The sequence below is a fragment of the Cebus imitator genome, unplaced genomic scaffold, assembly GCF_001604975.1.
Source record: "Cebus imitator isolate Cc_AM_T3 unplaced genomic scaffold, Cebus_imitator-1.0 Scaffold344, whole genome shotgun sequence".
NCBI lineage: Eukaryota > Metazoa > Chordata > Mammalia > Primates > Cebidae > Cebus > Cebus imitator.
This window is the reverse complement of record NW_016107659.1, coordinates 561,953-575,330: the sequence shown is the minus strand read 5'-3', so window position 1 is coordinate 575,330 and position 13,378 is coordinate 561,953. Positions and strand designations below refer to the sequence as shown.

General features: G+C 38.2%; 1 protein-coding gene across 1 annotated transcript in view; it reads left to right on the top strand.

Annotated features, from left to right (window-relative positions):
* The window catches only part of LIFR (LIF receptor subunit alpha), an 81,567-nt gene that overhangs the window by 26,518 nt on the left and 41,671 nt on the right, over positions 1-13,378 (top strand). Inside the window, exons 3-5 of the mRNA XM_017505881.2 lie at positions 800-914; positions 2,862-3,001; positions 6,568-6,731. Of these exons, the coding sequence (XP_017361370.1) occupies positions 800-914; positions 2,862-3,001; positions 6,568-6,731 (419 nt within the window). The remainder of the gene's footprint in view (positions 1-799; positions 915-2,861; positions 3,002-6,567; positions 6,732-13,378) is intronic.

Sequence of the window (13,378 nt, the reverse complement as noted above, 5' to 3'; positions counted from 1 at the left end):
CTCTTCTTTCTTCTCACTTTGTTTTTAGGGTTACTTATTTCATTGCATAGTGCTTACCTCTTCCATGATGTAATGTTACTTTATAGTTGTGAATGAGTGCTAGTAAGATTGTGATCTTCTGAATTGTTACTTTTCATTGTTTAGGCCTACACCACAAATACATGTATCAAATGAACTCATGAGTTTATTACTGTTTAAATGTAATATATACTTCATAATAACCTAAACATTAATTATGGGAGTCTGCCAAGGGGGCAGTCTGGTAGCAAGCAGTGAAGTGGTGGTGGCTAGGAGTTTCAGAGTTTTGTTTGAAGACATGGAAGGCACATTGCTTTTACTTAAGACTTGTTTTTGTTTTGTTTTGTTTTGTTTGTTTTGTTTTGTTTTGTTTGTCTTAAGTGGGACTATTGAAGATCAAGAGGTGCTAGAATTCTCTCAAGCCCTCTCTTTGTCCCAGTATGGAATCTACGTAAACAGCCACTCATTCCCTCAATTTGTCTTAGTCACTTGGAAGTGGAATTTTTGATAACAAAAATTTTTGATAGCAAAAATTTTGACCCCAAAATGATCTAGTGGCTGGTCTACTTTCATCGGTTTACCTTATAGTTTTTTGTAACCAAAGCTGCAAAAAGAAATAGAACGAGTCCACTCCCATGATTTTGTGATCATCTGTTTGAAAAGAACATGGGCTCTGTGCAGTCACACATGCTTGTGCTTACAACTGAAAATGGTTGACCTTTTAGAGTGTCTTATTAAGCGTCTTCTGTGTTTGTGTGTGTGTATGTTTCTCCTTCTCCAGAGGGTCCTCATGATTTGAAGTGTGTAACTAGCAATTTGCAAGTGTGGGACTGTTCTTGGAAAGCACCCTCTGGAACAAGCCGTGGTACCGATTATGAAGTTTGCATTGAAAACAGGTAATTTCATTCACTTTAATTAACAATAAGCTTGGTTGAATTGCAGAATTGACCCTCAGTTCTTACTTTTGTTTCTTGCTTGTGAAACTAAAGGGTTATTTCCTGCTTGTGTTCTGTGTCCACCAGAGTCTGTTGTAGGGCCCCAGACATTATGAGATATGGTGGCAAGATGAGAAGAGGGGACAGAGTCTGCACTGGCTTTCAGAGCTTCCATCTTGATGTGGTAGATAAGACTGTCACTCAGATTTCTCCCACCAAATAAAACCACATGGCCATGACTTGCTTCAGAGACGTAGAGAAGGACGGTCTCATTGTGAGTCCAGAAGGTGGAACTTGAAAAGTTTGGTGAAGAGCACACATGCCCACCACACGCCAAACAGAGAAGAAGTTATTTCTGGCCTCCTGCTCCCCTGGGAGATCACAATAAACAAATAGTAGAGAGGCTGTGGGTTTTGTGCAAGGGAGTGGACACTAGGAGTATGAAAGTCCAGAAAGGCTGTCAGAGGAGGTATAATTCTGGAGTAGGCAGTCAGTTTTCTCAGCAGAAAAGGAATAGGAGGACATTCTACCCTGAAAGAATATTGGTACAATGGCTTGAATGTATGAGGTGGCATGATTTGAAGAATTCAGGTGTTTTTGCATTGCTGATGCCTAAAGAAGCCTTGCCATGTGAGGTTTAGAAGGAGGTGAGCTGGACCCATTCAAGTTCAGAGTCCTAAGCACCCAGCCCTAAGGCTGGGGCTGAGAGTGCTTGGTCGAGGCAGGAATGCAAGAGGCATGGAAAGTCCTTTTAATAAAGTAAAATATTTTTGAGAAGTTTGAAACATACATGAACAACAGTATATGGAATGTAAGCATGCTGAGGAGAAAGGGCTGTGGAGTAAGAGAGGAAAATACCATTTTGCCTGAGAGATACCAGGGGAACTGGAAGCATTTGTAAAGCAGAACTGAAGAGGAAGTTCCATTAAGAACAAATCGTTCTACTATAAAGACACGTGTACACGAATGTTCATTGCAGCACTGTTTACAATAGCAAAGACCTGGAACCAACCCAAATGCCCATCGACGATAGACTGGATAGGGAAAATGTGGCACTTATACACCATGGAATATTATGCAGCCATAAAAAATGATGAGTTTGGGTCCTTTGTAGGGACTTGGATGAACCTGGAAACCATCATTCTCAGCAAACTGACAGAAGAGCGGAAGATCAAACACCGCATGTTCTCACTCATAGGCGGGTGTTGAACAATGAGAACACATGGACAGGGAGGGGAGCACTCCACACTGGGGTCAGTTGGGGGGAAATAGGGGAGGGACGGTGGGGGGTGGGGAGCTGGGGAGAGATAGCAAGGGGAGAAATGCCAGATGTAGGTGATGGGGAGGAAGGCAGCAAATCACACTGCCACGTGTGTTCCTATGCAACAATTTTGCATGTTCTTCTCATGTACCCCAAAACCTAAAATGCAATAAAATAAATAAATGGGAAAAAAAAAAGAATAAACCGAATAAACCGTGAGCCAAGGCAGAGGAACAGGCGAGTTGGTAGTTTCATTTCCTCTGTTAGCATCCAGTGAGCACCATCCTACCACAAGGAGCACTGTGATGCGCTGGTCCCCAGCGAAGGGGTGGAGCCTGAGCAGTGAAAGTAAGGCTACAAAGGTAAGGTTGAGGCGGGATTTTGAAAGGCATACAAAAACTCCAGATGTATGGAGTCATCTATGCTTACTCTACTTTTGTACAATGTGTTGGTTTTTACTACCACCTCATTGGTAAAATTAGTATCAATCTGTTTTTTCAGTCTTAAAATGCAGTATATCTTGTCATGTTTTTGCACCAAAAAGGACATAAAGTATTTTCCATTGTACTTTGTGTTAACCAAATTTTTATGAAAATTATACCATTAATTTTATTTACTAATTAAAATTAAGTTTATTATTATTACAGGTCCCATTCTTGTTATCAATTGGAAAAAACAAATATTAAAATTCCAGCTCTTTCCCATGGTGATTATGAAATAACAATAAATTCTCTACATGATTTTGGAAGCTCCACAAGTAAATTCACACTAAATGAAAAGAACGTTTGTAAGTATTTGAAAACAAACTCGATTGCAAAGTAACTCAAGTGCCATTGTTAGTATTGTAGCGCTTTCTAGTTCTTTGAATTTCATGTGTTATGCTCATACTTTTATTTTACTCAGCAACCTTCCTATCAGTTGTAGATGGTAGCCAAGATCAGAAGGAAGTAAACTTTTCTTCTAGCCAATCAAAATAGCCCAGAATTCAAGCTCCTTCCCTCAGTTCCATACTCTTTCCTTAGCCCCCTTTGCCTCCTTGTCTCCTGCGTACCTTCCAGAATTTCTCAGATGCACCTTGCTCTAGGGCATAGTCTTATCAGGGAAGCTACTAAAAAATGAAAATATTAGAATCAGAAAGTTAAATCAAGACAATTTCTAGGAGATTCAGTCAATTAACAGTTGATTGTGTTTTACATATATGTAATGTAGTGGTAGCATTTTAAATAATAATGGTCCTGAACGTGATTAGAATAACAGTATTGAGGTAAGAAAATTGAAAAGCAAATTAGGTGAGTGTAAGGAAAGGAAGAGATGGATACATCAGCAAATCTTTGAGTACCTACTATGTGCAAGAGAAGCTCTGCAATGCTTGTATAGCTGTTCATTAGAGGATCTGGGTCTCTTGTCAGTTTGTTACTAAATAAAAGTATGAAAATTAAGTGTCTGTGGATCTAAAGATACTTTCTAAATTATAATATAAAGCAAACAAGATGTTGTATGTACACACACGCACGCACTCACGCTAAAGTTTGTACTTACCACGTGTAAGCATGGAAAAGCCTTCATAAGATTTTTAATTTCTACATTTCTTAAAATGACCTGAAAATTTGGGTCATTCTGAAGCAGAATAAATAATGTGAGTCCTGTAAAAAAGCTGGGAAGACTCTTATCACCTGATGTTCTAAGGAAGCAACAGCACATAGGTTATGGGTAAAGCTGAGTTAGCATTAGAAGAAAATACGAAAGATTTTCATTAAATTTCTTCCCTATTTAAAAAGTTCTGAGTTTCTAGAAAGCAAGTTAACATTGTCCTCACATGTCTGTTTAGCACACACAAAAAAATGCAGATGGCAGTTCATGGGAGCTTAGGGGAAACTTCCCTATATGCTATAAAGAAAAGGAAGGGAACAGTGGCTTTTAAAAATCCCTTTATTTGTAATTATGGCCATTACTGTCTTTAGCTTGAAATATTGAATATGACTTTTGTTTTTAAGGGTAGCCCACTGCTATTTAAATAAAATGGAAATTATGTGGACTTTTCAGGGACGGAAGCATTTTAAAGATGAGCGTTACCTTAGTAAAATACCCCTGTGTTTTATAAATTGTATAAAATTTGTGCTGATCATGTGACATCCTCAATCATTCGAAAGAAGAACTGTGTTCTTGGAAGCCTCTTGCGGTTTTCTAGTCATGCTGGCACCCAGAACTTTCCCTGCTCTGGCACCAAATCAACTTCTTGCCTCTCGTTTGTCTGCGTTTTTCCTTTTCTGTAAGCAGCTACCCACTTATAACTTCTTTTAAAAAGCATCCTCTACTGTCCTTATACAGCTGTGTAACTGTTGACTTTGCTGTGTGGTTTAGACTGTAAATCTACATGTTCGGTGTCCTGTGTAGCCCTAAACACTTTATGTAAATCCAGTATTGAGCACTGTATTGGGCAAATTTTAGTTAAATCTATTTTTAATAACTTATTTTTAAGTTCCAACGTTAATGTGTATTGATTTGTTCTGCCCTTTTTGTTATTTAGCATATTCAGCTACCCTAGCCCTGCACTCTCCTGCAGTTTTGGGCTCACCATGACTTTATATAATTGGTCCTTGAGCTTCTAGGATAGAAATGAGGCTAGAAAAGGCGAGTCTCTGGATTTCTTCTAACTCACCTTTGCTTTACTGTTGTTTAAGGAAGAAACATGCAAGAAAGTCCAAGATTCTCTGATTCTCAAACCAGAAAACCTACATTTCATAGAATGGAACATGCTCATACCTTTTTTGTTTTCCATTGATCCAAAATTTTCTGTGATTTACCCATCTTTAGGGAGATTTAATGATTTTCAAGGATATATTAGTTTTCCTGCTACCTTTTTTAGTGTTCTGAATTCTCCCAGAAGATGCCCAAACCTTTGAGCATGGAGTTTTCTCTTTACCTTTTGTAATGCAGCTTCAAGGCCCACCGTTCTCCTAAACTACTTTCTCAGATGATAACAGTAGCCTTGCCAGTGGTTTTTCCTTAGTCTTCCTCCATAAACTCTGTTATATTTGGCCCAGGTAACAACTATTTGTTTTTATTTTGATGATCCTGGATTTTCTCTGGTTTCCTTCCGCTTCTAGGATTCCCTCTCTGGATGTTTGCTGGTGTTTTTGGTTCCTCAAAGGTGTAATTGTCTATTGGCAAAGGAGCTTTGGCTGGTTTATGTCTGTGTGTTCATGCTCCTTTCTTTGCTGTACTCAGTGAGTTCCTGTCAAGTCTATATCCACCGTTCTGACTCCATGGTGTCTTATTCCCGACACTCATCCACAGCCAGGCTTCTGTGTCCCTTCATAGTGGCTCCCAATTCCTTTTGCTTCTCTTGCTGCTTTCTGAGCTAGAAACTTGAGAGATATTGGTTTCCCTTTTTCATTAGAACGAACACTTTATTTCTTTGATCTAGTCATTTCTTTGAAATGTCCGTGACATACTGTCTTTTCCATAGATGGCATCTTACTTTATGTCCTTGTTACTCTAGCCAGGATTGCTCCAGTGGTCTCCTGATTGGTCACCTTATCACCTATCTCAATTCCCCACAGTCTGGGGATATCCATATCACTGATAAAGGAACCTTTCTGAAACACTTCTTATATGCTGCTACTTCTGCGCAGAAACCACTGGCTTCTTAACTCAATGCCTTAATCACTGAGGCAATCCTGCTACTATTTAATGGTATCTAAAATCAGGAACGGCATTTTCAAGTGGGTGACATCCCCCAGCATGAGGACTCTGACACCAGAAGATGCCTGAGACAGCTGCAGAGAAAACAGAGGGAAGCTTTTACCAAAGGAAGCTTTCTATACTTTGTCATTTTCTTAGGGCTGGCCTACAGCCATACAGAGGAAGCTCCTTTTCTTCTCTCCGATATTGCCTATCTTTAGGTTCCTGACTAAATGACACTCAAGTACTGCAGAAACCTAGTTCCTGCTTGTATTAGAAAGTGGGCTGTGGATTTCAAACAACCAGCTAATAAGTAATTTTCTTAAATTTGGCTGATTAAGCATTGAGAGCTGCCTCTACAAATGAATTACATATTTGTTCTTCTTTTTCAGAAATTTGAGAGAATATTGGTCGTTTCCCTTTCTCATTAGAACCAACCCTTCATTTCTTTAATCCAGTCATTTCTTTGAAATATCCATGACATTTTATCCTTTCCATAGATGGTACCTCAGTCCATGTTTTTATTAGTTTCTAGAGTTTCCTTTTAAATCTTTATTATTTTTTGGGCAAGAAGGAATAGAGTTTGTGAGTAGTTGATTAATGGAGTTACAGTGTGAAAAATCATTACTTATTTTACTAAATCTTCTCTTTTGTTTCCTTTTTTTAAAGCCTTAATTCCAGATACTCCAGAGATCTTAAATTTGTCTGCTGATTTTTCAACGTCTACATTATACCTGAAGTGGAATGACAGGGGTTCAGTTTTCCCACATCACTCAAATGTTATCTGGGAAATTAAAGTTCTACGTAAAGAGAGTATGGAGCTTGTAAAATTAGTAAGTTTGAACAAAAACATATTTTCTTCCTATGACATTAAAGAAACTGAATAATTTTTTCAAGAAGCCTCAAAGTGGTATCAGTGAACTTTTGGATTATTCAGAAAGTAAATCAGATAGCTTTCAAGGTTCATTAAAAACATGCTATGATTCAAAAATCACTTGTTAATTATTAAATGATGTATAACCATTATGGATAGCTTAGGAAGTTAAGGGAGAAATAAGCTGCGATTCTACCACTTGAACATAGTAAGTACTGTCTTTCTGTATTCCTGTCTGGACTTGTTTATATGCATGTTTTTATGTAAATGAAAGTGTACATTTAATTTAGTGTATTACTTTATCTTGTCTAATGTTTTAAAGCATATTTAGCCATAGTAACTGCTGAGGAATTTTTTATAAATCTCTATAAGCTTGAATTTATCAGTATGTGCTTTTTCTCTCTCTCGTTTTCTCAATCCTGTTTATGAATGGCCTGTAAGGAGTAATGAGCAACTGTTATGAAAAGTTGGACAGCTGTTACATGGAAATATTCACTTTCAGCCTTTTACTCTTTTTCTTGATAGATTTGGAATTTGCTTAGTTATAGGTTTAAGAATTAGACCATCTCGTGATTTTATAGTTTATTTGTTCAAGTTGCTCAAGCACATAGATAAGATAGTAAAGATAATAAATAAAATTATTCTATATTTCATACTTATTTTTTCTCTTTGACAACCCATGTATTTCATTCCTAAAATAACAATAGTTAGCTAGCACCTAGGCTATATGGGACAATAGTCTATTGCTCCTAGGCTGCATACAAACCTCTATGGCATGTTACTGTACTGAATAATTGAGGCAATTATAATATAAGGGTAAGTATTTGTGTATCTGAATATAGAAAAAGTACTGTAAAAATGTAGTATAGAAGACTTTAAATGGAGGTGGGGCTTCAAGATGGCTGACTAGAGGCGTCTCGTACTCACTTTCTCTACAAAGAAGAACCAAGATAGGGCATAGCAGATAGTCACACTTCAAATAGATCATCCTTTAGAGAGCATTGAGATTCAGGAGAAGTGACAGGAAGCACCTAAAGCAGAGAAAGAGAGGAAAGTGAGGCAGCCAGCAGAACACCAACAGTGACTCCACTGCTAAACTGCATTTCATGTGTCCAGACAGAGTCCCCTGCCCGCAGCTGCCGAAGCACAAGTGGGGCAAGATGTGCCACCGCTGGGGTTGAAGCATGAGCAAAGTGCAGACTGCAGCTGCTGAGACTAGAATGCAAAGTGTGCATTTCCCACTTGCATGCTTGTGGCTACCACTGAAAGTAATCCTCCCCACCCTCTCTATCAGGGCCACAGCACAACCACTGCTGCTGTGCACTTGAGCATTCTGCAGGAAGCCTGGAAACACTGCATGCTTCCCTACCACAGCTAGTGTCTCCATGCACCACTAGGGGTCTTGAGGAAAAGCCCACCCAGCTTTGTTCTCTTGCCCTGGTGCCAGAACTTATAGCCTAGGGGCCTAGGAATCACCTAGGCTAGTCTACCACCTTTAGCACCTAAGCACTCCTAGGGGCCTGAGATTGGGCCCACACACCCTGCTGCTACCGCCACAGCTGGCACCTACCGCACATGCTACCTGCGGGACTGAAGACTGGCCCACTCAGCACATTGTATCTACACCAGCACCAGAGAGTGCACTGCTCAAGACCCAGCAGGTTATCCCACCACTGCTGCTGCCATCACCCACATGACACCTGCTGGCCAGGGGCCTGAAACCTACCCAGCCCACCACTGTCACTACCAGCATCCAAGCAAGCCACCTGAAAGCTCAAGAATTGAACCCCTTGGACCCGCTAACAATGGGGCCAACGAATGCCTTCCTTGGGCCCAAGGACTAGCATACTCAGCTTACCACTGCCACTGCTGGGACCCAAGAGACTGGCCCACTTTCACCACTCTTATTCAACATAGTACTGGGAGTACAAGCCAGAGCAGTGGGGCAAGAGAGAAGATAAAAGGCATCCAAATTAGGAAAAAGGGAGTCAAGTTGTCCCTCTTTGCTAGTGATATTATCTTGTATCTAGAAAAGCATGAAGACTCCCCCAGGATGTAAAATCAATATAGAAAAATGAGAAGGGTTTCTATATGCTAATAATGAACTGGCTGAGAAAGAAATCAAGAAAGCAATCCAGTTTACAATAGCGACAGAAAAATAAAATCTGTAGGAATAAATTTAACCAATTAGTTGAAATGTCTCTGTAAGGAAAACTACAAAACTGATGAAAGAAATTGAAGGGACACAAAGACATTCCATGCTCACAGATTAGAAGAATTAATATCATTAACAGGACCAGACTGCCCAAAGCAATCTGCACATTCAGATTCAATGCAATCTCTCCCAAAATGCCAATGTCATTTTCCACAGAAATAGAAAAAAAAATTCCTGAAATTGGCATGAAATCAAGAGAAGCCTGAATAGCTAAAGCAATCCTGAGTAAAAAGAACAAAGTTGGAGATATCACACTACTCAACTTCAGAATATAGTAAAAGGTTATCTATAATAATCTAAACAGCATGGTACTTGTATAAAACTGGATATATATACCAATGGAACAGAGTAGAAAATCCAGAAATAACTGGTTTTATAGCCAACTGATCTTTGACAAAGGTAGCAACAATATGCATAGTTGGGGAAAGGATATCATCTTCAATAAGTGGTACGGGGAAAATTGGATATTCATAAATGAAACAGGATCTCTGTCTCATCATATACAGAAATCAACTCAACGTAGGTTAAAGACTTAAACATAAGACTAGAACTATAAAACTACTAGAAGAAAATATGGGGAAAATACTGCAGGACATTGGTCTAGGCAAAGATTTTATGGCTAAAACTGGAAAAGCACAGACAACAAAAGCAAAAATAGACAGATGAGATTATATTAAACTAAAAAGCTTCTGCACAGCAGTGGAAACAATGGAGTGAAGAGGCAGTCTTTTGAATGGGAGAAAATATTAGTTCTACAAAGGACTAATATCCAGAATCTACAGAGAACTAAAACAACTCAACATTTAAAAAAAAAAATTCTCCCATTGAAAAGTGGGCAAAGGACAGGAATGGCCATTCTCAAGAGAAGACATACAAATGAATAGCAGGTATATGAAAAATGCTCAATATTACTACTTACCAGGGAAATAACAAATTTACAAAAACCACAGTCAAATCAGCTCACCTCTGTTAGAATGGCTATTACTAAAAAGACAAAAAAAAAAAAAGTATATGTTGGTGAGGGTGTGAAGGATGGGAAGCTCTTACAGAGCCTGATTGGGAATGTAAATTAGTACAACCAGTATGGAGATTTCTCAAAAAACTAAAAATAGAACCCCTATATGATTCAGCAGTCCCACTTCCTGGTATCTGTCCAAAGGAAAAGAAATCAGTATATCAAAGGGTTACCTGAATTCACATGTTTATCATGGCAGTATTCACAATAGAAAATATATGGAATCAACCTAAGTGTCCCTCAGATGAGTAAAGAAAATGTGATATATACACACAGTGGAGTTCTGTTTGGCCATAAGGAAGTAATCATGCCCTCTTCAGCAACCAGGATGGAACTGGAGGTCATTATGCTAAGTAAAATAAGCCAGGCACAGAAAGATAAATATAGTATGTTCTCATTCACTCATGGAGGCTAAAAAAGCTGATTGATGGAGTTAGAGATATTACTAATAATGGAATGATAGATACTAGAGACTGAGGAAGGGTGTGTTGGTGGGACAGGGGCAGGAAGAGAGGTTGGTGAATGGGTACAAATATATAGTTAGATAGAAGATATAAGTTCCAATGTTAGATACCCAAGTAGGGTGACTGTAGTTAGAATCCATGTATTATATATTTCAAAGTAGCTAGAAGACTTGAAATGTTCCTAACACATAGAAATGATAAAAACTCATAAGATAATGAATACCTCAAATACCCTGATTTGATCATTACACATTCTGTGCATGTAACCAATACTCACTTGTAGCCCATAAATTTCTATGTATCAATAGACTGTTTAAAGAGATAAAAAATGGTACACCTGTATAAGGCACTGTGAATGGAGCTTGCAGGACTGAAAGTTTCTTTGGGTGAGTCCGTGAGTGAATGTGAAAGCCTAGGACATGACTGTTTACTACTGTAGTCTTTATAAACATGGTACACTTAGACTACACTAAATTTATAAAACTTTTCTCTTTCTTTGGTAGTAAGTTAACCTTAGCTTCCTGTAACTTTTTTACTTTATAACTTTGAATTTTTTTAAAAATATTTGACTCTTTTGTATTAACACGTAGCTTAAAACAAACACATTGTACAGCTGTACAAAAATACTTTTATATCCTTACTCTATAAGCTTTTTTGAATGTTTAAAAATTATTTTTCATTAACTGTTAAAACTTTTTTTGTTAAAAACAAAGACAAAAACTCACACATTAGCGTAGGCCTATACAGAACAAAGATCATCAATATCACTCTCTTCCACCTACGCATCTTGTCCCACTGGAAGATCTTCGGGGCAGTAACATGCCTGTAGTTGTCATCTCCTCTGATGACAATGCCTTCTTCTGGAATACCTCCTGAAGGACGTCCTTGAGGCTGTTTTACAGTTAACTTTTAAAAATATGAAAAAAATACAAAAAAACCCAAAAACATGTAGGAATACACTCTAAAATAATGCAAGTATAGCATACTAAATGCATACACCAGTAACAGTCATTTATTATTGTTATCAAGTATTATGTACAGAACACAATTATATGTGTTTCACTCTTATATTAGCAGCACAGTAGATTTATTCATACCAGCATTGCAGCAGACACATGAGTAATACATTGCACTGTGACATCATGTTGGCTATGATGCTGCTTGGTAATAGGAATTTTTCAGCTCCATTATAATCTTATAGGACCACCATGGTATATGTGGTCCCACATTGACTGAAGTATTGTTGTATAGCACATTACTGTATACCTTGATTCTTTTTATCCTCACAACAGTCCCAGAAGGTTGATACTATTGTTATTCCCATTTTAAAGATGATACAGAATCACAGGAACACTTTTAAGTGGTGGAGTCAGGATTCCAACCCAGGCAGCTTGGTTTGAGTCTGTGCTCTTCACTGCTACCCTTCATATTTTATAAGAAATACATATTTTTAAATTTAAAATGTCCTCCCCTTCCTTTTCACATATCCTATTTGAACTTAAATTTGAAGGCCCAGGTCAAATTCTACCCTTTATTTTATTCATTCATTTATTCATTTGTTTTTAGAGATAGGGTTTTGCTTTGTCGCCTTGGCCAGAGTGCAGTGGCATGATCAGATAACTCGCTGCAACCTCCAACTCCTAGGCTCAAGGGATCCTCTTGCCTCAGTGTCCAGAGTAGCTAGGACTACAGGTGCATGCTGCTGTGCCCAGCTCTTTTTTTTTTTTTGTAGAAATGGGGTCTCTCTTTTTTGCCCTGGCTGCCTACTCCTTATTTTAAAACCCATCTTAATTCAGCCTATAAACTGTCACTTTCCTTAATTCTCATGGGAAGTCTTGTATGTTAATCTGATTTGCAGCTAGCTTTGATATAGCTCTACCAGTCCTGTATTAAAGCTATTTATGCTTAACTTGTCATTATGGCCTAACATTTTGCATTCTGAGTTTCTACTTACAGCCCTAAGATAACACCTCAAACTTCATTTTTATTATTTGTAAAGTGGCAATATTTGCTCTAGGGTCTATAGAGTAAATAGTATATTGGTAAAGCTGCTAAACAAATATTATTTGTCACCACTTTCTTTTGGGATGAGGCTTTTAAAAAATTTTTATGGTATTATTATACTTTAAGTTCTGGGATACATGTACAGAATGTGCAGGTTTGTTACATAGATATATACGTGCCATGGTGGTTTGCTGCACCCATCAATCCATCATCTATATTAGGTATTTTTCCTAATGCTATCCTTCCCCTAGCCTACAGCAGGTTGTGTGATGTTCCCAGGTGTGTGATGTTCCTCTCCCTCTGTCCATGTATTCTTATTGTTCAACTCCTACTTACAAGTAAGAACTGTGGTGTTTGGTTTTCTGTTCCTGTGTTAGTTTGCTGAGAATGATGGTTTCCAGCTTCATCTATGTCACTGCAAAGGACATGAACTCATCCTTTTTTATGGCTGTGTAGTATTCCATGGTATAAATGTGCCATATTTTCCTTATCCAGTCTATCATTGATGGGCGTTTGGGTTGGTTCCAAGTCTTTGCTATTGTGAACAGTGCTGTGGTGAACCTATGTGTGTATATGTCCTTATAGTAGAATGATTTATAATCCTTTGGGTATATACCCAGTAATGGGATTGCTGGGTCAAATGGTATTTCTAGTTCTACGTCCTTGAAGAATCACCACACTGTCTTCTACAATGGTTGAACTAATTTACACTCCCACCAAGAGTATAAAAACATTCCTATTTCTCCACATCTTCTCCAGCATTTGTTGTCTCATGACTTTGGTGATTGCCATTCTAACTGGCATGAGATGGTATCTTACTGTGATTTTGATTTGCATTTCTATAATGACCAGTGATGAGCTTTTTTCCCTATGTTTGTTGGCCACATAAATGTCTTCTTTTGAGAAGT